Source organism: Lepidochelys olivacea, assembly GCF_965140295.1.
Source record: "Lepidochelys olivacea isolate rLepOli2 genome assembly, chromosome: 10".
NCBI lineage: Eukaryota > Metazoa > Chordata > Testudines > Cheloniidae > Lepidochelys > Lepidochelys olivacea.
Window position 1 is genome coordinate 5,499,856 of NC_140420.1, and position 27,287 is coordinate 5,527,142.

The 27,287-nt window shown below is 41.7% G+C and overlaps 1 protein-coding gene across 2 annotated transcripts in view; it reads right to left on the reverse strand.

The window, feature by feature from the left end:
* LMF1 (lipase maturation factor 1) overlaps positions 1 to 27,287 on the reverse strand; it is a 362,817-nt gene that overhangs the window by 172,195 nt on the left and 163,335 nt on the right. For both annotated transcript variants that reach the window (XM_084641519.1, XM_084641520.1), the window contains exon 5: positions 21,585 to 21,650. In XM_084641519.1, coding sequence (XP_084497645.1) covers positions 21,585 to 21,650 — 66 coding nt within the window. The remainder of the gene's footprint in view (positions 1 to 21,584; positions 21,651 to 27,287) is intronic.

Genomic DNA, 27,287 nt, shown 5'->3' on the forward strand with positions numbered 1-27,287 from the left:
CTTTTGGCCCAATCCTCCAATTTGTCTAGGTCCTTCTGTATCCTATCCCTCCCCTCCAGCGTATCTACCACTCCTCCCAGTTTAGTATCATCCGCAAATTTGCTGAGAGTGCAATCCACACCATCCTCCAGATCATTTATGAAGATATTGAACAAAACCGGCCCCATGAGTCTCCCCTACCCCCTACCTCGGTAACATCCCTTATAGAGAGCCCCCATGCTACACCCCATAGAGTCCCCCTCCCCCACCCGACATTCATGGCCCTCCATACAATTTCCATACCCAGATGTGGCCCTCAGGCCAAAAAGTTTGCCCACCCCTGGCCTAGATTATCTAGTCCACGCACTGATCGCAGAAATTGCAAATCTTGTGTTACATTCAAATGGATCTAACATGACAGATTGGAATTCAGTAGTTTCTCTGTCTAATGCAATGAATCCAGTTCAGTTTTGCCAAACGTCTTAATTAATGCTAAAAGCAGTAATAAAAAACCGTGGTAGCCTGGCTGAGAGACAAAAGGAACAACATGATCCTTGGAAAACTACCAATAAAGGGGTACACGGATATGATCAAGAGAAATGCCATTTGAGCACACCGGTTCCCATAACATTCACATATTAAGGAGTCCATGATTATCAATACATATTTTGCCCACACCATTCGATCAGGAGATGCGCTAGAGTATGTTAAAACCTACTTGTGCAGTTAAGAGTCCTTTAAAATAATAAATGTGAAAAGACCACGTGGCTCTTAAAATGCTTTAGCTCTCTTTGCTTTTCAAGGCATTTCAAGACAGATCCTGGCAATGGGAAAACTCCCACTGACTTTATTGGGCCGTTACCTGTAGGTACCTTAATTAGAGATCTGGGCCCGTTTAATGTAGGAAGTGGGCCTGAACCAGAACGCTGGATCAGAACACTTCTAAACTTTGGGAAGAAAAACCATGGAGGTGGATCCAATTCCATACAGGAATTTTGTGCCTTGGGCCTATAAATTAAAAATATAAAATTAACTTTTAAGAGGGAAAAAAAGCTGTATTAATTCTAGCAGCTGTAACTTTAACATTAAGGTGAGTAATTTTTTCTTTACAGCATGGAGCTGCGCAAAAGATGACAGTGTAATTCCACACACACAAAGACAGAGGCAGCATCTTCAAACCTTCATATTGCTCATGTCTTAGTGTGAATGAGATGAGGCCAAAAATAACATTTTTTTTCCTATCTGTGAAGTTTTGGGGGTTGAAAGGACGAAATCGCCTTAAGCGGCTCTCCCAGATATTTTTTATAATTATTTGTATATACAGAAAAAATAAGCAAATTCTATTATATTGTATATAATAACAAAAGCTTCTAATTACATATCACAATTTTTTAGGCTGTCTAGCAAATGCAATGCTTTTCATAATGACAATTCTGGAGGTGAACTGTAAATCAGCTTTTGCTTGCTACTTATTTGAAACTCTAACCTATAAATTAAATTAATAAGAGACAAAGGCTTCTTTTGTGCATTTGCAAGCCTATAGGATTTTACAAATAATAGTACTAGAACGTGATTTATATTCCCTGATTAAAGGTCAGTTTTGTGCACACGACTTTGGAGCAAAACAACACAGCCCAGACTTTTATTAACTCATTCATGCAAAATCTTTATGCCACATTCTTTGTTCTTTATAGGCATCCGGAAGTTATGAGCGTTTGTTACAAGTAGCATGTTACTTGTAAGGCCAAAAACGACACTGAAAAAATAAGTGGAATACTACCAGTTAACACTGTGGGGAGAAAAATATATATACTCTATATTATATTACAGAAAACATTTCCATCTTATTGAGGGGGAAATGTATCTGTACATTACAATTCAAATCTAATAAAGAGTGAAGGTTTAAATGATCTCATTATTAGATCTTTGTAAACACAGCATGCTAGTTACAAAGAAAAACACAAAAAAACCCTGGACTGTAATCACATGATCCATTGCAAAAGGTTAAATCTTGACTGTATAATAGGAAAAATGAGGAGTTTATCGCTGTTGTGAAGTGCTATTGAGATAGCTGTTCCATGCTGAAAAAAAATCTAGCATATTTTGGAGTGAATTAAGCCAAATGTAAAACTACTAAAGGAGATATTGAAAGTCTGTGTGCATACACATATAACATTAGTGAAAACTGCAGACATTGGTTATGGCTATTCCTGTACGAATAGCTTAGTGAAAAGAATAAAAAAGTCTAAAAAAATCAAATACCATTAGTGGAATCTAGTTGGTAAATAAAATTGTTTTGTGTATATTATTTTCTAGGTAACGATTTTGACATTTGATTTACCAAGTATGAACAAGTTTATCATATCGCTGTTGCATGAAAATTCACTAAACAAATGAATTCATTAATATTCAAAGACAAAGATATAATGTTCACACGTTTTTCATACGCTCTGGCCAAAACGCCATCTGATATTCAAAGCAGGAGAATATACTAGTCTACAAATAATTTCCTTAACTGCTTACACTATACTGTAGTTGCAATAAGAAGTCAAGTGCATAATTCCTTTTCCATAACAAAACAGATGTCTTAGAGGTCGAATATTTTAAGCACAATTAAATTGCATGTGTTCACTAGAGCTCTATATACACTGTCTGCAGCTGATTGCATTAAGTTGCAGGTATTTTGGTATCAATTTCAGTGGTAGTTTTACACATCTTTCTGGACATGAGCAAGGAAAATGTTAAGTAGCTGAAGATCACTGTAATATCTGGCAGACAGCAGTTTTGCATCCCAGGAGTTTTCCAAGCAAAGGGATAGGAATGATTATCAATTCAAAAAAATATATTCTCTTTAGATCACAGCTGATGTACACGTTCAGGCTCTCTCGGTGCAGACTAATTTGATACAGCAAAACTACGAGATTCTATAGCTTGCGTTTCTTCTGGTCAGCAGTGCAGGAATGGAGGAGTTTCTCCAACATAACTGGTAGGTCGAAGGGCAAAAAGCTTTATTTGTGTGGCCAAGGAATTTGGCAGAGCAGAGGAGCACACAGAAGGGTGGTTCCTGGCTCTGACAATTATGCCACAAAGTGACAGTTCCTTTGGTAGGGAAGGGAAAGATCAATCATTCCCTTATTTTCCTATACTCTGAGACAAATGCTGAGGGGGCAGGAGGGGGAAGAGGATAAAGGGGGAATGTACAGAAATTAAATCCTGTGAAAGGTGATAAACAATTGGTATAGTTACCCTTGTAAGCCTGTAGGTCAGTGGTTCCCAAACTCGTTCCACTGCTTGTGCAGGGAAAGCCCCTGGCAGGCCGCGCCAGTTTGTTCACCTGCCGCGTCCGCAGGTTCGGCCGATCGCGGCTCCCGGTACATGCCTTGGCCAGCGCCACTTCCAGCAGCTCCCATTGGCCTGGAGCAGCGAACCGCGGCCACTGGGAGCCGCGATTGGCTGAACCTGCGGCCGCGGCCGGTAAATAAATCGGCGTGGCCCGGCAGGGGCTTTCCCTGCACAAGCGGTGGAACAAGTTTGGGAACCACTGCTGTAGGTATTACTGCATTGTGGAGTACTTACTAGGCTTTTCCTGGGAAACAGAATGTCTTTAAAAAAGCTTATCAGAATTTTAAAGGTATTTTAGATGATACCCTATAGCTTCAATAAAAGGTGATGGAAAGTAGACTGCAAAAAGATCATTTCACAAAGGTTTAAGAAATGCTTATGGTAAAGGGCACTGACAATTTTGCATGATCAAAAAATCACCCTATCCTGGAAGGGTACATGTGCATATACAGAGAGAGTGTGTATCTCTCAGACACACACTTTCCTTAGCGAATATGAGCCCAATTTGTTAGACATTATACTGCATACAGAATCCACGTATTAGAAGCATTGGAATACAATGAAATTCTGGGTATAAGTAACATACGGTGAAAGTCACTATGGACCTGCTCACGTTCCCACTGAAGTCAATCCAACTCAAATTAAATGTAATGGGTCAGATCACGATACCCTTAATCCAAAAGTGGCCACGATGGTTTCAGTGGGATTATTTGTAGTATAATAAAGTAGTATTCCGCGTCAGTACGGACATTACAGTCTGGACCAATGAAAGCAGGATCTTGCTCTGTGAAAGGGGCCTTTTCTATCTGCTGAGTCATCCATGTGTAAAATCCAAGTCCACCCCCCCTTTACATCTCTGCAAAGTCAAGACACAAAGCACAAGCAACATAAGCACTTAAAACAGTTGTGTCTCTTTACTGTAAAATGGTCATAACTTCCAATGCGGCAATTCATTCCGTATCAAAATAAATGAGGCAAGGCTGGAAAACTGCATCGAGGGATGCAGGTGCAATAATGCACGTGGTTTTTATGACTTCTCCCATGCTGCTGCAAATAGATACATGTTGGGGCCCGATGGAAAATGTCAATTGAAGTGTTTTTAGATTTAAAAATCGGGAAATGTTAGCTCCCACTGGAAGATATTCCTGTTCGAGAAACCTTTTCTACCAGAATCACACTGAAAGCTGCACCTTGCTCCTCGCTCCACAAAAAAATGCCTACCCATCCACCTTAATCATTTTGGTCTCCTCTATTAGACATCTACTTTTTAATTAAACGACCTGAGAAGGGAATGCAAACTGTTGCAATGTTTAAAAAAAAAGCCAGGGAGTTAATCTAGCTCCGAGTTTGGTAACCTAGCATTCTGAGGCACCTTTGAAGTGCCTGATAAATTATCTTGACATAAAGCAAACACGAAAAGTCAATATTACCTTGTTTATAACAGGTATATCAAACATAGCAAAGTTGTTACAGCAGAGCAAAGATTTGCTCACTACTGTTTTATTTATTTACCAGCCAGTTAAAATGGATTCCACTCCACTGTAAAGGTTTAAGGTGTCTCAGATCCTAGCGAGCACCTCCTCCCGGCCACCCACTTAGACTGCTGTGAGGGGAAGCCAACTCTCTATGTTCTGGAACACTGGGGTCTGCTAAACTTCTGCGCCTCAGCAGGGTGTAACACTGGATCCTCCCTTGGCCTCTCTGGCACATTTCCGGGGCACTAACTTTCCACCTGCTACATCTCGGAAATGGGGCTCCTCGGCCGACCTGTCATAGGTCCCCAGGACCAGCACTGACCCACAAGATACCCAGTTACTTAAACCCACCCTATCCCAAAAGATATGAAACTTCCAGTTTGCAGTGTAACTCTCTCAGGAGCACGCAGCAGCTGTCAAAATCAACACCCACTTTACACAGTTTACCACCTTTAAGCTCTTCTATACTTAATCAAGTAAAGCACAGAAGAGTACAGATCATACAAAACAACGAACACGTGTACTTTCCATCTCACCCTTCCCTTGCAAGTCTTTGGTGAATCCTCTGAGTCCAGGAAGGCAGGCTGTCCCATCTCCTGAGGGATGTCAAATGCCGGCTGGTCTCTCTACCTCATGGAGCCCCTTAACCATCTTCTGTCATCTTGCTCTTTCCTGCCCCTCACGTCCTCTTCCTATCTGGCCCCTTTTTCTGGGTATTTCTTGTTTGAAACCCCTCCTGGTCACATGGTCTCTCTTGTTCCACTTCTAAGAAGTTTCCATTGATCCTACGTTCCTCCCTCCCTTCAAGGGATGAGTTCAACTGGGATTTCCATGGCTTGAGCTGGTGTACAACATAAATTTTGTGAGATCGAAGTACCCCTTTTAACCTGGATGTTACTGTGATCTTAAAACTGTGTATGTAAAACAAGCGTGGCCGTCAGGCACTGGGCACATTGCCGATGAAGCGCTCACTGTCTGGGCTTCCTCTAGTAGATTTTTGGTTTGCCAAGTCCCCCACACAGTGCTAGATGGGGGCCTTCTACAGAGATAGAGGCCCTGCCTGGAAGCGCTCACAATCTATGCCTCAATACTCTCAGCTGTCATGTGTGGATAAACCTCTGAGTCTGCATGGAGCAGGTTGGTGAGTCAGGGCCTGAGTTTCAGACATGACATTACAAAGTCAGGTGAGGGCTGGGGTTAATATAGATGTGTGCCCCATTTGGCAGGTTACAGAATCTACTCAAGCATATTAACTAGACAGACACTTAAGAATTTGTGTTTTAATATATGAAATAGAAGATATAGAATCTGATTGTTTCATTTACTATTATTTGTATTGCAGTAGCATCCAGAGGTCAGGGTCCCATTTTACTAGGCACTCTACAAATATATAACAAAGGGACAGTCCATGCGCTAATGAATTTACAATCCTATGGCTTGTCTAAGCAGATGTCAGGCCATTTAAATTCACGTGTGGTTTTAAACCAATTTAGTTACATCAGTGAAAAAGGCTGTCTCCATATCCATTTAAATCAAGCTGATTTTGATGTAAATTTATTAGAAATCAGTTTAAGTTAACTGAAAGAAGCCATACAAACTGAAATAAGAGTTTGCCCAGGGATTTGCACTGTTTTAACTAAAGTATTTTAATTAAATTGGTGTCAGAGTGTGAGTATAGACAAAGCATGAATTAATATAAATTTTAATATTGTGGGCATTGCAGAAAAGATGAGTTTCAAGAGTGACCTGAAAGAAGAGCAAGGTGGTTTGTCCAAAAGGATAACTACTACATTAACTTTAGTAATAACAGTTCAATCACTATAATAAATGGTTTCTGCATCTATATGCTATTTTCAACATCCGTTTTCTTCCTTTCTTTTTATAGCTCAGTGGTTCTCAAACTGTGGGTAGGGACCCCAAAGGGACTTTAATGGGGTCACCAGGGCTGGTGTTAGACTTGCTGAGGCTCAGGGCCAAAGCCAAAGCCCAAGGGCTTCAGCCCTGGGTGGTGAGGCTCGGGCTTTGGCCCTGGCCCACCTGCCCAGGCAGAAGGGCTTGGGCTTTTGGCCTCCCACCTAGGGTAGCAGGGCTCAGGCGGGCTCAGGCTTTGGTCCCCCCTCCTGGGGGTCATGTAGTAATTTTTGTTGTCAGAAGGGGATCGAGAACCCATGGTATAGCTCGAACTATCTATTCCCTTATTCTTGTGAAGGTCTCTTAAGCAGAAGGGCATGCCCAAAGAGTTTGAATATTAATATTTCACTCCATGCTGTTTCCAATTTTATGCTTGTTCATTTTTAACAAGGTATCATCAAGGACTTTGCCTGTGAGACAGCAGGTGCGGTCATTGTTAATATTTATTATTGTATTCACTACTAGAGACTGGTATTTCCCAAGCCAAAGTCCAATTTTGTGCTTTCATTACGAAGTGTTATCAACTCAGAGTATGGTCAGGCAGCCTCTGCTTTTGTTTTATAAATTATTACAATCAGCCAATGAGAAGCCACTTGGAATTATTTTTATAATACGCAATTGTTTAATTACGTGTGCCTCCAAAAGGAATGAGACATATGGACCATGTTTTATGTCTTTTCACAGATTTATGCAGTGCTATCATCTGCACAAAAGAAGAGAGAAAGGTGAAGAAAACCATTACATTGTTGGTCTGAATTTATTTCACTCTATAGTCAATGCAGAGGACTTATCCAAAACTAGATTTTATATCCATAGGATGGAAGGATACTTCATTCCACAAGGGAAAAAACTGCTTGGCAAGTAGAATCAATAGAAATTCAGATGACTAACTTTTTCATTAACGTGGCTGTCAGGACACCTGCGGGAGAAGACTGGCCAGTCCTTAAATTCTTGTTCATCAATTTCTCTCTCCTCCCATTTCTGTCTTATTGAGGGCACCGGAATTTGTCATCTTTACTCCCTTCCCTGCATGTTCCTCAATACACACCATTAACATGCTCAAAAAACCACAATTTATATCATTTTCTGAACGCTCCCCCTTCTATCTGCAAAAATGACAAACCTTGAACATTTCATGAGCTGTATCTTATTTCCACAGCCTCTGATAGGAACAAGGATGAGATGGGCTCTCTCTTTTTGCGCCTGTTTAACAAGCTGGCCAACAGGATAAAATCCACTTAAAGGGTCAGCATGGAGAGCTGATTAAGTGGCTGTGAAGTGGGTTGTAAGGATTAACCTGATTAGTAGCAAAAAAGACTGAAGGGGGGGGGGAGGAGAAGAGAAAAAATATTCAAGGCAAGTGATGAGGGTCCTGGGTGGTCTGTAAGCCAGTCCGAGACAGAGGGAGAGTGTAATGAAAAGATGAAATCCAATCGTGGTACAGGAAGCTTTCATAAGGCTTAAAACAAATCCTTAAGAAAACAGAAAAGAATCCAGGAAGAGGAGTTGTATTACTGCTGAAAACGGTATTGGCATATTACCAATGCATTTATACTGCATGACTGACAGGTACACTTCTGATCCCCGCAGCAGAAGGCGAATAATTCCTTCCTACGCTGCAAACCTCAAAAGACTTGTAAAGGAAATTCCCCGTGGAACCTTCACACCAAAGTTTTACTAGTTTCCCCATTTTAGTTTAGTTTTGCTGGAAAGAAACTGAATCAACTGAAAACAGGGGTTTCTAATGAAAAGTGTTAGGAAACCCTAACTACAGGTGCCTTCATCAAGGGCAATATACAAATCTAAGATAAAGGTTAGATTAAAACAACCGAGGTTTAAGTTAGTATATAAATTCAGTGGAGGAACAAGAGCATACAAAGGTAGCTTTCTCAAAGCTGAACTGAAAATCTTAGGAAAAAATAATTCAGAGTTAAAAAACTGATGGTAAATTAGAAGGCATTTGAGGAATATTTGCTACACCTTGAAATCCAATAACCTCTTTACCCCCTCTCCACTTCTTTCTGTTAGTTTCCTTTCTTTTCCCTTTCAAGGTCCTGAATCAGAAAAGAACTGAAGCACACGCTTTGCTTTTAGCATATGCTTAAGCCCTATTTACTTCAATAGACCTTCAATGATTTCCTAAATCCAGGCCGAAGATATGCATCATAAAGATCCCAGTCTATTTCTACTGGCATGAATTTCTATTCCTAAAAACCCTCTTCTACTTTATAATTTAGATTTATAAACAATTTCTTCAAACTGGAAAAAACCTGGCAGACAAATCTTGTACTTCCATTTTATTTTTTGTGAGTAAATATACTAGGAATAAATATGTACCAAGGAATAATGGGATGAAAAAAACAAAAGGGAAATTTAGCATCATTCTCCCCAGATAATCAAGTACACTGTGTGGCACAGAGAGATTAAGTAACCCAGCAAAGGTAACACAGAATAACAACACCAGTGCATAGCTTTGCTCCTCTGAGTAACCCTATTGAAGCCCTTAGGAAAACATCCCTACCAAGGGAAATGCTTAAGCATGTGCTGAAGTCCTATCGAAATCAACCGAACTTGATCAGACACTGACTTAAGTAAGCACAGACTTAAGTGCTTTCCTAAATTGAGGCCTGGATGCAGGATCGGGAAGGAGACAACAGCTAGTTGACCACCCCAAAGATGAATTAATAACAATTTTAAGAGAGAGATGATTTTGGCCTGCCACATGCAATTTCTTAATTTTATATTAAGTTTTTAGGCAGTTTGTCTTGTGAGGGACTCTGCTGTGTGTTGGGATGATGCATCTGAAATCTCACTCCGTTTTTTATCATTCCATTTCGATTGTTACTGATTACCAGCCCTGCTTAATGGCATGCACTCCCATCCAAGCTATTTTTCTTTCGCTCTGCATACTGTCCCTTTAAGAATGCATTTCTGCATTTGCTTTATATAACCATCGTCTTCCACAACCACCCTCAGACAACACAAAAATTTGCCCACCACTGTAAAAATCACCTCCAATTTTAGCAAAAATTGTCACGCTATTGTTTCCCTGGGAAAATCTGCACACACAACTTACGTTTCAATTGCAACAAGACATGCGTGATGGTGATGATTTCAAAGAATTACAAATACCTTTTGGTTTGGCATCACTTGAGTTAGATAGCAAAAAATTGCGACCAAAAAGCCTCACAACAGTAGCCTTGGTTTGGATCTGGATCTTGTGTTATCATCAGACCATCACATTTTCCTGGTTTCCCAATTTCAACATTAACTAAGAATTTGTCTATTTCTGCATTTTACTTCTGAAGCAGCCCTGACCTTTACAACATCCAGTTACTGCAATTTGATTCCATGTGGCACAATCAGAACTGAAAGCAAGAGAGACATGTTTTGATTTGCTCTCCTTCATGTGACCATGTCACAAATACAGTACTTCAAGCATACTCTACGCGGAATTTTCTACACCTCTTCATTTATGGTGCCTACTTCTTCAGCCACAAGTCTAAGCATCTAGTGGACTTTTATGTTTTTCATTTGATCTGATGCCTAACCCCTAAACTACTTCTTTCCTTTACAATTAGGTACAATGTCCGTCATCCTCTTCTCTGTCATGGGTGGGGTGTTGTTTCACTGAACTCTGGCCCTAAAGAAATACAAAGATCACATATATATTATTCTCAGCCAATCAATTTTAATGTCATTGTCTTGCAAAGTGCTGGGGACATGAGCGTAATTGGTTACTAATGGGCTGTCGATATTTTATCATGGGGCTCTAACTATCTTTTTCCATTTCGCTTTGATACAACCTGTGCCAGGAGAGGTGCATGTGATCACAGACTCTGTATGCAAAGGGCTGGGAAATCTATCCATTAAGAAAAGCATTTTTTCCTAACCATAACCAAGGAAGATAGCAACAAACAGATATTGAGCTGCACTTTTCTAGCAAGGTTTTAGAGGTTCTTGTTCGTTTTCAGTACTATGTCTAGCTCAAGTTGAAGGCCTGGCTCTTTAGCTGGAATGAGTTATTCTCAGAAAGCTTTGCTTACATTACTTTGGCATCCACATAGTCATTTTCTTCCCAAGACATGATCCTTCAAACTGAAGTAAGAGCTTGAGAATGGTGTTTATTAGCTTTAATAATTTACTAACTTGATCATCAATCCTATTTGGACTGAATTTTGTCTTCAGAGTAGAGATGAAGTCTGTAGAGTGCCATGTTTGTAAATATACAGAACTGCATAAATGTTTTATAATATTTTTAAAAACTCTTCCAGCCCAACATTTCTATGATTCTAAGGAGTCTTGAACGGACCCTGAGAGGTCATCAAGTCCAGCAAACCTAGACCATCCCCAACAGGTGTTTGTCCAACCTGTTCATAAAAAACCTCTGATGGGGATTCCACAACTTCCCTTGAAAGCCCATTCCAGAGCTTAACCACCATTATAGTTAGACAGATTTTCTGAATATCTAACCTAAATCTCCCTTGCTTCAGATTAAGTCCATTGCTTCTTGTCCTACCTCCACTGAACATGGAGAACAATTGATCCCCGTCCTCTTCATAACAGCCCTTAACATACTGGAAGACTTATTGGCTCTCCCCACCGCAGTCGTCTTTTTCTCAAGACTGAACATGCCCACTTCTTTTAAACTTTCCTTGTACGTCGGGTTTTCTAAACCGTTGATTATTTTTGTTGCTCTCTTCTGGACTCTCTCCAATTTGTCCACCTCTTTCCTAAAACGTGGTGCCCAGAACTGGACACAGGACTCCAGCTGTGGCCTCACCAGTGTTGAGTCAAGCAGGACAACCACTTCCCACTCTTACAAACAACACTCTTGTTAATACACTCCAGAATATTAGTCTTTTTCGCCATTGTACCACATTGCTGACTTATTCAATTAGTGATCCCCTATAGCCCCGGGATCTTTTTCAGCAGTACAACTACTTGGCCAGTTATTCCCCATTTTGTAGATGTGCATTTGATTTTTCCCTCTTAAGTGTAGTACTTTGCACTTGTCTTTATTGAATTTCATCTTATTGATTACAGATCAAGTCTCCAATTTGTCAAGGTCATTTTGAATTCTAGTCTTGTCCTCCTAAAAGCCTGCAACCTCTCCCAACTTGGTGTCATCTGAAAATGTAAACACACACTTTCTACTCCATTATCCTAGACATTAATGAAAATATTGAACACTATCAGACCAGGACTGGCTCCTGTGGGACCCCATTTGATACATCCTGCCAGTTGACAGCAAACCATTGCTAACTACTCTTTGACTATGGTCTTTCAACCAGTTGTGCACCCACCTCATAGTAATTTCATCTAGGCCACATTTCCCTAGTTTGCTTATGAGAATGGCATGTAGGACTGTGTCAAAAGCCTTACTAAAAATCAATATATATCACATCTACTGCTTCCCCTCTATTCACTACACCACTAATACTGTCAAAGAAGGACATTAGGTTGATGTATTCTTGACAAATCCATGCTGGCTATTCCCTTTAACCCTATTATCCTCTTGGTGCTTACAAACTGATTGTTTAATTATTTGTTCTGGTGTATTTTCAGGTGTTGAAGTTAGGATGACTCCTCCATAATCCTCTGGGTCCTCTTAGCTCCCATTTTAAACACAGGTAGTAGATTTGCCCTTCTCTAATCCTCTGGCACCTCACCTATCTGCCATGAGTTCTTGAAGATAATTGCTAACGGTTACGAGATTGTTTCAGCTAGTTCTTTAAGTACATTCTGATGAATTTCATCAGGCGCTGCCAACTTGAATATATCTAACTTATATAAAAAACACACTCTTTAACCTGATTTTTTCCTATTCTGGCCTGCATTCCTTCCCCCCTTGTTGTTAATATTAACTGTGTTGAGTATCTGGTCACTATTAATCTCGTTAGTGAAGACTGAATCAAAATAGGGCATTGAACACCTGAGTCTTCTTCATATCATCAGTCATTAAGCTCTCCTTCCCCCTAATAACCACACTTTCCTTCATCTTTCTCTTGCTCCTAATGTATTGAAAGAACCTCTTCTTATTGCCTTTTATGTCCCTGAGTAACTCATTTTGTGCCTTAGCCTTTCTGATTTTGTCCCTATATGCTCATGCAGTTCTTTTGTACTCCTCCTTAGCATTTCATCCATGTTTCCACTTTTTGTAGGATTCCTTTTTGATTGTCAGGTCATTAAAGAGCTCCTGATGTGCCATATTGGGCTCTTACTTTTCTTCCTATCTTTCCTTTGTATCGGATAGTTGGCAGTTGTGTCCTTACTATTGTCTCTTTAAGAAACTGCCAGCTCTCCCGAAGTCCTTTATCCCTTAGATTTTCTTCCTATGGGTCCTTACCTACCAGTTCTCCTGAGTTTGTTGAAATCTGCTTTTTTGAAATCCGTTGTCCTTATTCTGCTGCTTTCACTCCTTCCTTTCCTTAGAATCATGAAGTCCATCATTTCGTGATCACTTTCACCTGAACTGCCTTCCACCTTCAGATTCACAACCAATTCCTCCCCGCTGGTTATAATCAAGTCTAAAATAGCTGGCCCCTAGTCATTTCCTCCACTTTCTGAAACAAAAAGTTGACTCCAATACATTTTGAGAACTTATGGGAGATTTTGTGTTTTGCTGTATTACTTTTCCAACAGATGTCTGGGTAGTTAAGATCCCTCATTATTACCAGGTCCTGTGTTTTGGATATTTCTGTTATTTGTCCTAGAAATGCCTCACCGACCTCTTCTTCCTGATTTGGTGGTCTACAGTAGAACCCTCCCATGACATCACTCCTACTTTTTCCCCTTTTATCTTTACCCAGAGACTTTCAACTGGTCTGCCTCCCACCTCCTTCTGAACATTGGAACATGTATATATAGTCTTGATGTGTAAAGTGACACTTCCTCCCTTATTTTCCTGCTTAAACAAGCTATACCCCTCTACATCAACATTCCAGTCATGAGATTTATCTCACTAAATCTCTGAGACATCAATTAAGTCATAATTTAGTTTATGTACTAAAACTTCTAGTTCTTTCTGTTTAATCCCAATATGCCTTGTGTTTGTGTATGGACATCTGAGATGCTGAGCAGATTCCCCCACTGATTTTCCTCTTGTGGCTCCTATGACCCTATTGTAATTTTCCATGTTCTCCCCCAACTTCTAGCTCTCTCAAGTCTCCTTTTTAATGCTTACCTGTGGGCTTTTGTCACCCACCCCCATGGGCAGCGGGAATCATAGGCTGGGGAAGGCTGTGCCTCCCCAAACAGCCAGGCATAGCCTCACCCATGCTCTGCCTCCAGGCCCCCTGTGTGGTGGCCCTGGTTTGGGCTGGGGCCATGCTGCTCGCCCTCCTGGCGCTCTAGAACTGGGGCCACACAGCCCCCATCTCGGCACTCTGGGGCAGGGTCTGGTGGCTGCTGGGGGGGGGGGGCCTCTGGGCTCCGGCAGGGGCATGGCCTCAGGCAGAAGGGGCAGGACTGGGGGCTAGCCTCCCACAGCCAGCAGCTCATGCGCCGCCCATGCCCACCCCCTTTGAACCTAGTTTAAAACCCTACTCACTAGGCTGGCTAGTTCTTGGTCAGGCGGACCCCATCTCTTCCCAACAAGCCTCCTTCCTGGAAAAGTATCCCACAGTTGAGGAAACTGAAGGCATCCCATTGACCCCTTGTACAGCACCATGCCCAGAAATGTATTTTAAATTCTCCTCTTTCTTATTTCCACTCTGTTCCAGCTCCTCTTAATTCCCATTAACCTGTAACTAAAAAAGATGCTTTGGATTGGTGGTCTGACTCCTAGTTTATCTAAGCCTCAGAAACATCTGAGTCCCCATCAGGATAGAGCTGCTTAGACTATAATCTATCCCAAGACACTAGTGGTGACAGACAGATAATTTGCCATCCCACCAAAATTAATTGCTAGGTAAAGAGTTTTTAATTACTTACTAGTGCATAAAACGTTTGACAGAGGTAGACTAAAAGTCTAATGATGACTTCTCCAGGAGAAAAAGGAAAGCAAGAGGCAGTTAAAGAAACAAACTGGAACTAACCAGCAAGCTTCCGTCTCATCTTTATCAGCATGGCGATCGGTCAGCAAGCACATAATTAGGAACAAAAGATACTGTACTCTGGACAGGGCTTTTGTATGAAGTGGAGATCTGCTGTATGCAAAAGGTTAAAGTGCTGATTGATGGGATCTGTTTAAAAAAATGGTTATAGAATAATTAGCAACAATTTGTAGAACCTGGAAGAAGTGACCTCTTATGTTCTGTGCAGTATCTAGTGTAAGGAACGACAAAGCTTTTCCCAAGAGCACTGTCAAACTAAGAAGGCCTAGAGCATGACTCACTTATTTCTCTTCCAATACCTGTTTGGCAAAGTTAATGTGACTCTCTACACATCTTAAAACTAAATGCTTCTTGTGTTTCCAGTTTAAAAAATAATTAAGGCATGCTGAGCATTTATGAGTGGCCAGACAATAGCAAAATGCCATGCTAGAAAGATGGTCTTCTGGAAAGGGAAAAGGATCTCAGGAGTTTTGGCCACAGGCTTTCTGTGTCCTTGGGCAAGTCTCTTAACAGTTCTGTGCCTCAGTTTCCCCAGCTGTAAACTTGCCTACTTCACAAGGGATCACGAAGCTTAATTCAGCAATGGATGTAAAGGACTCTGAGATTCTTGGATTGAAGGTACCATAGAAGGGCAAAGTATTATATTCTTAGATTATTATTATGTGTGTTTATGGTGAAACTTTTATGTAAGGAAAGAGATATACTATCCATACCCCCGTAATTCTGCAAAGGAACCTCAATCCTGACCTGCAGTATCCCTTGTTATTCCCATCCTATTACACAGCAGGACACCTCAACCTGCACCTTCTGCTATTAGAGTCCTAGGTATTTTGTCCTTAAATCTTGATGCACAGTTTTAAACAAAAGAGATGTCTTCAGACAGATGACTTGTGTCCTGTATATTTCTTCTGTACTATGGCTGACATTCACCCTTGTCTTGCGGGTCAGCACACAGACTTAAATCCCACTGTAAGATCCTCAAATAGGGCATAAATGGTACTTAATGTGCTGCACAAATCTTGGGCTTATGCTCTGTAAATTTCACCCTCTGTGCTTACACACATTGTACTTTTAGGGCTGTGGAAAGTTATGGATCATCTTTCTTTCTTGTTCTGACAGTGATAGCGATTTCTCCTTCATTTCCTAGTCTCTCTCCAACTGAGGAATTGCTGCATCTGTGGTATTTGTGAGACACAAGGTGGGTTAACCAGTCACGAAAACGAAGCTTAGATGGAGCAGTGCATCGTAGCTGCTGAAACGATCCGCTCATTTCTGTAGTCAAATGCCAAGTATCATTCGTGTGACTTTGCAGACTTGAAATGACAGTTACGAGTCAGTCAGGGAGAGGATGGTTACACTTAATAAAGATGATAATTTTTAAAGCAGGCAATTTTGCAAGGCATCTTTCCATGTCAATTGTAATAAGTGACAGTGTAATCAAAAAACTACAATGCACTGACAATCACCACAAAACACATCACCGGAACACAGACCAAAGGGAACCGTCTTGCACTGGCCCACAAGAGACAGGATAAGTGTAATCAAATCGGACTTTCTCCCTTCTAAGATTACCTCATTATCTTATTCCACTGAGACTAATGCTGGAAACCAAAAACACAGGCTCTGTTTGGAGTAGATTTGAGTTTACATATGCAAATCCCCCCATGCCACTCAAACCTTTCACGTGCCAGGACATATGGCTACAAGGTGTTCCACAAAACGAGAGCGCAGGTTTGGATATCTGCGTCTTTGCATGGAGATTTTAAATATGGGTGCTGTGCATGGATTTACCCGTACAGTGCACGTAAAGGCACTGTGCTTATGCTGCATACACAGAACCAGCAGACAATGGGCCAGATCCTTTGCTTTGTTGAGTATAAGTCTGGCAAAGCAGGGGATGGGAAGGGACCACTGGGAGAGCTGGTTACGGCTCCCTGATTCTCTGCCTGACCCTCTATCCCAGTGCACGTGAGAGCAATCTAGAAGGATGCTCTGACCTGTGCCAGCTGGCAACAGTCCCCAGGCTGGGTGCACTCCAGGAATAGACCCAAGCTGAGCACAAACCGGCAATGCTCCTGCCCCTCCTCCCCCCCCTTCCCCAGAGGGAGGGTGGCGCAGGAGGCAGGTTTGTTAGCTCCATACTCACTAGGGACTCCCCCGCTCCAGCTGGGAGGATGTGGCCAGTCACTGCTCCTAAGCAATACAAAGGGATCACAGCAGGGTGGAGAATCTGCCCCATGGCCTAGCTCCTTGGGTTTGCTTCTGCATCAGCTGGATTGATGGGGAGTGATGCCATGGACTTCGGTGGGAGCAGAATCCAGCTCTCTTTTGTCTACCCTTGTGTACACAGTAGATAAGTGGTTAATAAAAAATAAGAACAAACAGTAATACACTCAGAAGCCATCTCCATCCATGTTAAGAGCACAGTAAATATGTTTAACTGAATGCAATTCAAAAGCAGCAAAAGGATTTCTTTAAAAAAAAAAACAGAAACAGAGAAAGAAAAAGAAAGAAAGCAACCCTCAATGCAAAATTAATCTAACCACAGCAGTCAGTGCTAGAACTGCTGCAAGCATGAATAATAATAAAGCAGAAGCAAACTTTCAAAGCTAGGTCTGCTAATGCAATTATGTGCATATCGTTTCACAGGTTAACTTGTGTGTGCTAATACCTGATGTGCAGGTTCACCTGACTGGCAGCTTGTACACACGGACTTTGTGCATGCCCGATTGTGCAAAAGTATGTGCCTAGCTTTGGTTCTCTGGCCTTTTCAAAGCTCTGTATAAGCCTTTAACTAATTAACCACCATAATTCCCCTTTGTCATATCCAATCACAGCACCACCTTCGGAACACAAATTACCTGTCCTTCTACAAATGGAGAAACCAAGGCAAAGAGTGGTTAAACAACTTGCTCCAGGTGACACAGTAACTCACTGGAGGAGCTGGGATTAGAATTTAGGATTCCTGGCTCCTATATTACAGCAGCAAGGGAAATCAAATGTAAATCTAAATTGCTCATCTTTGCTAGTATCTTTTTACATCATCTTCTACACCTACTTGAATAAATCTATTCCTCCGTACCTCCTTACGAGATGATGTAGCAACAAGTGAAGACTGGAAAATATCATGTCCGTATAAACTATGCATTCTGACATTTCCCTCTCTAAATTACACAAATGTAAGGGTCATAAGCCTTCCAAACAAAGAGCCTTAACTAGAGGAACAGATCTCCATCAAGTCTTGGGTTAAGGCCCAAGAGGGGCAAAGTGGGGCAAAAAATATGCTCTCTGTTTAATTACCGAAGCCATAACAACCTGTTATTTTATACATGATTTCCGACAAAAGTGGAAATATGTTATTTTCCATGAGCGTAGCTGCTGGTTCTACTGCAAATAAATAGTACAGTGTATGCTCAATATGTAAGAGATGGGGGCCATGTGTTTTCATTAATTCTCTTGGCAAGTGAGCACATGTAGATGTTGGATTGGAGTATCGGATTGGAATATGAGAGCAAACAATACATCACTGCAGACTAAAATTTGGCCCATGTCCATTTGAAAGTTGGTCCATTACCCAGTTTTATCATTCTAATCACAAGCAGCCTCCTGAATAATTTCCTCCCTTCCAGAGACATCTTCAGCTACAGCCTGTTTCTCCTTCTTTTTTCCTCCCACTGTTTAGATGGATTCTGTATTACGATTCTGTAAGCAGCGTTCTCCCTCTCTTACTCTCACTTCATTGCAGAGTCAGGTTATTGGTAACTATGGTGCTATAAAGGGTAGCAGCTGGCAGGTATGCATGAAATAATTTGGTCAAGGGAGTGGGAAGGACATGGTTTTTCTACTGATCTCACCTGCTGGGAGATATCAATGGTGGAAGCTAGGGATAAAGGTGGATGCAGAAGAGCTTGGCTATGGAACCACCTCAGAGAAGAAGAGTCTTGCGTCCAGTGGCAATTTGTTCATCTGTCCTCTTAAATGGGCTTATACCCAACATTACATATAGTACATGAAGGCTTTACATGGCTACATCCCCTCTACAAAACTGCCCATGATCAACTAATCAAACAGAAATTTTGCCTGTACTGGAACTGACTACCCCACCCCCAATAATCTGAGTACCACCAAGCCTTAAAGCTTCAATGACCCCCAAACCATCAGGGCTGTGCTTTTATGTCTCATCCAAAATACGGAATACATAGGAAACAATGAAATAGTGTGTGTTCCTTTCCAATTAGTGCTGCCTGCCTGAGGAGAGTTTTGTCAAACCATTTCTACCACATACGTAACGAGGAGAGCCTGTGTGTGTCAAATTTAATCTACAGGTGTATTGTGGAGTTTTATCTACTATTGCCAAGGTTTGATCTCTTTCTTCTCCTTTCATTGCAGTTGCTGCTGTGGATTTAAATAATTGATATTGATAATGTTATCTTCTTTGTGCTCCTGTTCCTGATGACTTCTGCAGGTTTGGAATCCCGCATTATGGATATGACAGGAGTGATTTTAATTAACTTTCTGGGCTACAAAGCTGATTCTGGTTTTGATTTAAAAAATCATAGCATTCTGCAGGATGATTGTTATAGGTTAGGGTCACCTGAGGGAGCTGCTGATGGAATTCCAATTATCTCCGCTATGGATTGGCTTTCCTTTGACTATTCCCAGGTGTAGAAAAGCATACAGAACAGAGGGGCATGCTTGCTATTCATTCAAAATGAAGTAGGCAGCTAGGGACATTTTACCATGGCTGCAACTATATTATGATTAAAAACTCTAGTATTCAAGGGTCTTTGTGTCTGAAATCTGTACTCTAGATGTCCGCAATATACATTCAGAGAGCACACACTTCTGAATTCCTTTGATGCCTACAGCTGAATAGCAGTAATTGTATAACGTAGTCATGAGCTACACATGCGCAAAAGTGCCTTTCAAAGCAACTCCCCAACTTTGCTTCTTTTTGGTATTTATTTATTTTAAACAGCAAAAATGAAAATTCTACATTTTGGACTAACACTCATAAACCCCAAAAAAGAAATTAAGCCACTTTTAACTAACTTACAAGAGCAGAAAGTAAAAGGCTTCAGATACTGGTGACCTTTTGTTTTATTTTTCATACTGTGGAATTTAAGGCCCCTGATCCCTCAATAGGATTGGAGTGAGTGGATGGACCCCTTTTACTGTGTGGAGTCCCTTGTCTTAAATGGTGGGGGAGGGAGGTACTGAAAGAACTTTCCAACTTATTATTACTCTCCCTGTTGAGCTTACCCCTCCAGAGAGGAAAATAAAAATAAAAATAAGGCATGCATACATCTTGCAACGCATTCTGAAGACTCAGGTTCTACCAGACCTTCAGTGGAAGAGGTCATGATTTCCAGAGATGATGGTCCACTGAAACTGTCTCCCCAGATGTAGGGATTGTCAGACTCAGTATCCCACCTCAGCTCAATTGTTGGATTAAAGTGCAAAGATGCAGATCTCTGAAATCCTCGAGACGACATGGGGCAAAGCCAACATCAGAACCTGAACCAGGAAATCAAATGGGAGCATTGCAAACTTGAGCAAACAGGTGCAATGTGCTCCACGGCTAAGCAGGTAGAAAAATGTATTATAAACAATAGATTTAACACATATTTAACAATATATTATCAGTTTTATTAGATACCAAGAAGAAAAGAATGCTACCCCAGCAGTTTCCTTGATTATGCAGCCAACCGACCAAGGTTATTTGACCAGCTTACCTTCACGGGTATCTCTTTTTGTAATCCCAGGCACATACAAATGCAAAGACCAAATCATGACCACAAGAATGCAGGATGGTGTTGCTACATCTCTCTGCAATCTAAAGGGTAATAATGCCCGGAGCCAGAATACAAACAGCTATTTATTACCAACGTGAAAACAAATCACTGAAATGGATTTCAAAAGGCAAGAGAAAAGTACATGGAGTGAGAACTTAATGATTCCTGCTCAACGTCTTTGATCACACTTTGTTTCTACGCCCAATTTCTGCTCAAATACATCTGTATTTTGGAAGAGTAAACAGAAAGCACCCACCTTCTGAAAATCAAACCATTTAAGGTGTCTCAGCCTGAACACCCAAACACTGAGACATTAACTATCACTCGTCATTTTTGAAAGTCTTAGCCCTGGATGAACGTGATAAAGGCCCTACCTTGAAATGCTAAAAAAGGACGAGCGAACTAGCAGGCTTCCTATCTACCTGATGTGGACTACCAAGTTTCAGATCCCATTCATCTAGCACTGCTTTGGTGCATCGGTGTCAACTATATAATAGGATTGCAGCTGGCTCTCCCCAAATCCTAAGCTCACTGATTGGTCCTTTCAGGTATAATAAACCTTTGCTCACTCATTATAAAGGCTTGTCAAAACCTTCACTGTGTCACAAGATGACAAAATTGTGTTTATATCTTTAAAGCAAGTTCTGATTAAAGCAAACAAAAAAAAAAACTTGTAAAAGTCAGAAAATGAAAGTCAGGACTTAATTGGATATTAAGGGCCAACGTCTCTTCTTGCACCATTTTCACACAGGGAGTAATCTGGCTGAGTCCCGTGATGTTAGTCCTAACTCATACCAGTGAGAGAGGGCTAGGAGGAAGAGGGCTCATGGGTTTATTGGATGGGAAAAAGTTGCATGGCTCATTGATATTGATGAAGTTATCAGAAGCTCCTCAGATTACAACGGTGGGGTGGGGTAAGAGAGCAACTGCAACCCAGCTGGTGAAAGAGAGAAAAGATGTCCGGAAAAAGAGAATTACTAACAAGGTAAAGCGGACAGGCAACTAGTGGTGTTCAGAGCGCTCACCTCATAATGATAATCCATACAGGTCAACTCTCTCCAGCAGCGATCACCTCGGATTTTAATCAACCCCTGTAAGAAAAAAGCCCAAAACAAAGGTTTCTTTTCTTTTACTCTTCAAGATAATACCTCAATATGTCATGCTACAGTTAAGCCACAGGGAGAGAACCACACATTAACAGAGGAAAACAACAGATTTCAATGAATAACTTCTTTTAAAAGCCACCCTACTTCTGCGCCCAAGCTTTCATTTATTATACTTTAGAGAACATGGCAAATGCCAGAGTACTGAGAAAAATAGTTTCTAGGCAACAGACACTTTCCATTTTCTGTTTATTTAAAATAATTTGACGTATAAATCTCACTGGAAAGTGACACATCATTTAAAATGTGGCAGAAGATATCACGGGGATACATGCCTGAATGGATAGATAAAAGCATGCCATTTGTCAAGGGAACCGAAACACTTCTTATCTGAGATCAAACTGAGAGACTCTCCCGGCATTTGATCCTCCTGTGGGGCTGAGGATGTTCAGCACCTTACAGGTTCATGAAGGGATCTGAGGTGATAAGGTAACACACACACACACACACACACACACACACTAAGGGTAAGCCAGCCAATGCAGGTCTCACATTACAGCACCTGTACCGCAGAAAAGGCGGGGGTACATTGCCAAGCGTTTCGGATCTCTGAGAATACTCTCTTATCAACAGCAACACAGGGGGATATGTGCACTTGTCTCCGAGGTGGACAGGTTTTAGAGTGGGGGTGCTGAGAGTCATTGCATCGACCTGTAAACCCCGTATATAATGGAATCCACTTCAAGCCATGGGGTGCAGCAGCACCCCCCACATCTGTCATGCCAGCCCTTATGCTGAGGAGGATGGAACACAAGACAGGAAAAGCCAGGCTGCAAAATGCTGTTATTTATTATCTATCTGGTGACTTGCTTAGACAGACGGTAAGCCCCTTAAGGTAGGGTCCCCCCCGTTTCATTGTGTGCCTAGCACAATGGGCCTCAGACCCCTGATTAGAGGCCCCAACCCTACCGCAATACAAATACTAACAAGAGTAATGACAGCAACTGTCTAAAACACAGGAGCCAAGGGACCCAGTGCTTAGCCCAGGGAGCAGCCTGGGCACCTCTGTGGGTATGTTTAAAAACCCACAGCTGGCCCTGCAAGGCGGGAGGGTCCCAGAGCTCAGGCTGCAGCCCCAGAAAGAATGTCTACACCACAGCTGAACAGCCTCTTTGCCCAAGCCCCACGAACCCAAGTCAGCTGGCATGGGCCACAGACAAACCCTGTAAGGGCTGGGATAAGCTGGGAGGGCTTCCCACTCACAAGCTGCTGAATGGCTCCAAAGACTGGTTACCACGGCCCTCTGCCCCCAACAAGCCCTGCTGCAGGGGGTGGAAAGGACAGGAGAAAGATCAGAGCAACCATGAAAAAATTAGGGCCTCTCTCTGTAAGGAGCTGAAGAGCTACCTCCAAAGCTGAAAGCACTCCGACTCTGGAGTTCGAGACCCAGAGCCAACTCTCTCTCTCTACCTCCCGCGACTGAGGCCCACCTTTGCCTCCTACCATAAGATCCATATTAAAGCAGACCGAGCAGACAATTCATGCTGCCTTAGGAACCAAACAGAGGACCCAGGCTGGATATGCTGATGTAATCAAAGTAATTAGGGAAACAAAAGAAGAGAAGGGGAAGGAAGCTGACAGGCTTAAATGCAGATGGATACACTAATGACAGGTCTACTCTACCTTAGGTTAGAGGTTGGCAGTGAAATAAGCAGGTATCAGAGGTTGCTGTGCACTGATATTTCACGGCCACAGCAGAGTGACATTTCCAAATCAGCGGGTCCATTCCATGGCTGGCAGTAATATTAGGATTAAATTTCTTTGCCTCAGCGATGAAGACTAAAAAGGAATCAGTCGTCCACAGCGGGAAAGACACCTGGCCAGAGATGAGTCTGTTAGCAGGAAACCATGCAATCAAGCCATGCCAGCCTGAAGGTATGCAGATTAGGAGAGTCTGCTTTGATGTATGGTTAAAGGTCTCTGATTAGGATCACAATATCCCAAATTGAGGAAAGCTTCACTAGTCAAAAGGTTGAGACAAGCTCTATGGTCTGTATACAATTAGGGGAGATTTGCCTACCTTCCTAGGTTACCTAAATTAAAAATTTCCCTCTTTCTTTAGTAGAAAAAATTCATTAATTTCCTCTACCAACCCGTGCTCAGGGATGGCAGAGATGAGGGCATGCTGAAGTTTTTGCCTTTGCAATACAAAACATTGAGGCCAAAGTTTTCCACAAATGTCTAGTGATTTTTGGTGTCCAATTTCATACACTCAGAAGGGACCTGATTACCCCAGGGGTGGGTGCTCAGCACTTTCTAGAAGTCAGGCTCCTTGAAGGCATCTCAAGTTGGGCACCCAAAAACCTGAGGCACCCAAAATCACTAGTGCTTTTCAGAAACCTTTGCCTAAGTATCTTCATCCGGTACTAACTAAAGTGCATCACCGCCTACCCGAATTGTTTGCAATTCCTGGATGGCCATTTATAAAGACACAGTTTGAGAGTATGACATATATGAGTACATTCATGCTACAGTTAGGGATTCTCAAACAGGGGGTCACAAGTGGGTGACCACTTGGGGAACACGAGCCTGGCTATGCCTGGGGGCTGTCAGCCGCGAGTCCCCGTTACATTAAAATTAACCTCCCCATTTGTAATTTATAAAGGGGAGGGGGTCTCAGTCATAGGCTTGCTGTGTGAAAGGGGTTGCCAATACAAAAAGTTTGAGAACCCCTGGATCATTCAATCTTAATTTAAGGGATAGCAAAACAGGCAGAGCCTTCCTGGATCCTTCCCTTCACCAACCTTATAAATACTTATAAATTTTGTGAGTGTCAACTGTGGAATAGCCCCGCTGTGGTGGCTAGGACAGCATTTTAAAAAATATTAGATGTTTTACAGTCATGGAGATTGTTTGTCCCGTAACTCCCCCGAAAATATCAAAGATCTGCACAAATAAAATCCCTTTTAAGGAAGCTGGCATGGTATTCTTCAGGTCGGGAAAAAGCCATTAGGTCATCAGCTACAAAAACCGCACAATAAATAGAAAATGAAAAGAACCTTAGTTAAAAACAGTTGCTCAAACATTCATCCATCAGCAAAATAATGATAGATTCAGATTTTTGACATATTTCACTACCACCCTTCTCCCCTCTTATTCTTCTACAAACAAGGCAATTATACAATGATCTTTCTATTTTGGCGCTCAGTTATGGTTCTTGGGCTTGACTTCTGAAATGTAAGTCTTAATGTAGCACAGTTACTTTAAAACTCTTCTCTTTAAAGATTAAAATTTAATTCGAGGCTCATCTGCCTATACAGGCCATTCGCTTCACTAAGAGTGGAGTAAAACATTAAACACACATGCAAAATTAGGCACGCTGTGATGAGATCGGAAGGGAAGGAGAAAACCACTGAAGTAGGGTTTTTTTCATGTTTTAAGAAAAAGACTGGGTATCTGGAAGGAAATTACGTTCTATGTATTTAAATATTTTAGGGAATTAAGGCTCCAGTTCTAATGGCCAGCTTCTCAACCAGCATAAATCGGTGTCCGAAGCTGATGAAGTGACACAGGCTTACTCCAGTTGACAATGTGGCCTATTGCATTAGTATTTTTACAGATTTTTATTTTCACTGGTAGCCAAAAAGACTGCATTAACAAAGCTTAGCAGGTGCAGGACGAATATTACATTCCAATAGACTGCAAAGCGCAGGGAGTTAAAGACTCCCTTTCGTGAGCTGCCCAAAGTTCAGAATAATAATGATAATAAATATTAACAAATGCAGCTTTTCATTTTATTCTCCACTAGGAAGAGAGGGAGCAAGAAGAAAGGGAGATGCATTCGTGCCCTCAGCCTGAGAGATGGGAATCCCAGAAACACTCTAGCCAAAGCTGATACAGCTCAAGATCATCATCTCTCTCTCACACACACACACACACACGAATCAGACAAAAAGAGGAAGATAAACCATGAAAACCACAAAGTCACATCACTAAGACAGGATGGGAAAGAACAGCCAGTGCTGGTTTGGTGAAGGTCATTGCTAGGTTTGTCGCTTTGTGATTTTACACTAAAGTAGGTTATAAATTAGGACAGTTTGTCACTTTCCTCTCCATTATTTTCTTAGTGGGCACTGTATAAAAAAAACCCGACAGATTCCCTGTCAACAAACAGGGCTTCATCTCCTTAACTATTGTACGCAGCTCTTCTCTGAAATCGTGACTAAAATTACAGGATATGTTGATACCATCTCACAGGATGTCTCATAGGCTGACAGCCCTGTCAGTGGAGAAGAGAGGAAGTTAAAAGGACTCTGCCCAAGAATGCTATAATATTAAAAAAAAAAGTCTATCTTGATGACCTTCTCTCCTACCTTGTCCAGGCTGTTATCAAGCTGTACTGTCCAGCTGAGACTATAAGAACATGTATCTTATGAGAACACAAACACGTTAAAATCTCTCCTGCAATAAATCATTGAACAAAATATAGTTGAATAAAACATTAATATAAAGCACAAAGATGGAGAGGGAAAAAAAAGATCATTTAAAGCAGCCAACGTTAAATCTCTTTTTCAGATATGTAAAAAGCCCAATGATCTTTTTAGGGGAAGTTACTTGTTTTCAGTAGATGGATAGTTTTTAAGGTCCACATCATATCCACATCAGTCATTCTGAGTTTTCCACTGACTTTAATGGGAGCTGGATCAGGCACTAAAAGCAAAAAACTTATCTCTATGTAAAGCATCCCAATCATTCCCCAAATTAATTTCTCCATTCAAGAAATATCACCAAATAGGGAATGAATGGTATACAGACACCTGGTGAGACACATCCCTGCCTGCCCCAAAGAGCTTATAATCTACAGCTACACTTACGACAGCGTGCAGAGCAGTGGTTCTCAACCAGGGTACATGTACCCCTGGGGGTACGCAGAGGTCTTCTGGGGGTACATCAACTCCTCTAGATATCTGCCTAGTTTTACAACAGGCTACATAAAAAGAACTAGCAAAGTCAGTGCGAACTAAAATTTCATATAGACAATGACTTGTTTATACTGCCCTATACACTGAAATGTAAGGACAATATTTATATTCCATTTGATTTATTTTATAATTATATGGTAAAAATGGGAAAGTCAGCAGTTCTTCAGTAATAGTGTGCTGGGACACTTTTGTATTTTTATGTCTGATTTTGGAAGCAAGTAATTGTTAAAGTGAGACGAAACTTGGGGGTAAGCAAGACAAATCAGACTCCTGAAAGGGGTACAGTAGTCTGGAAAGGTTGAGAGCCACCGGTGTAGAGTACATCCTCTGCCTGCCTGCCTAGCACAGGTATAAATAGCAGCATGGACAATAAGGCACTGGTTAGATGAGTAAAGACACACCAGAACCTACATGGCTCTCCATGCATCTAAGCCGTTCCTCCCGTGTCTATGCTGCGATTGTCAGTAGCAGCATGTCCTGCTGACGGAGCTTTTCCCTGCCCCAGGGAAAGGCTCCAACAGTGGGGAGGTGGCAGAGAAAGGCTTCAGAGCCTTTTCTCAATGCAGTGAAAGGCTCTGTCAGGGGCGCGGCGGCAGGGAAAGGGCCTGGCAGCTCTCCACTGTGAGCCCTACAGGCTGCCGCA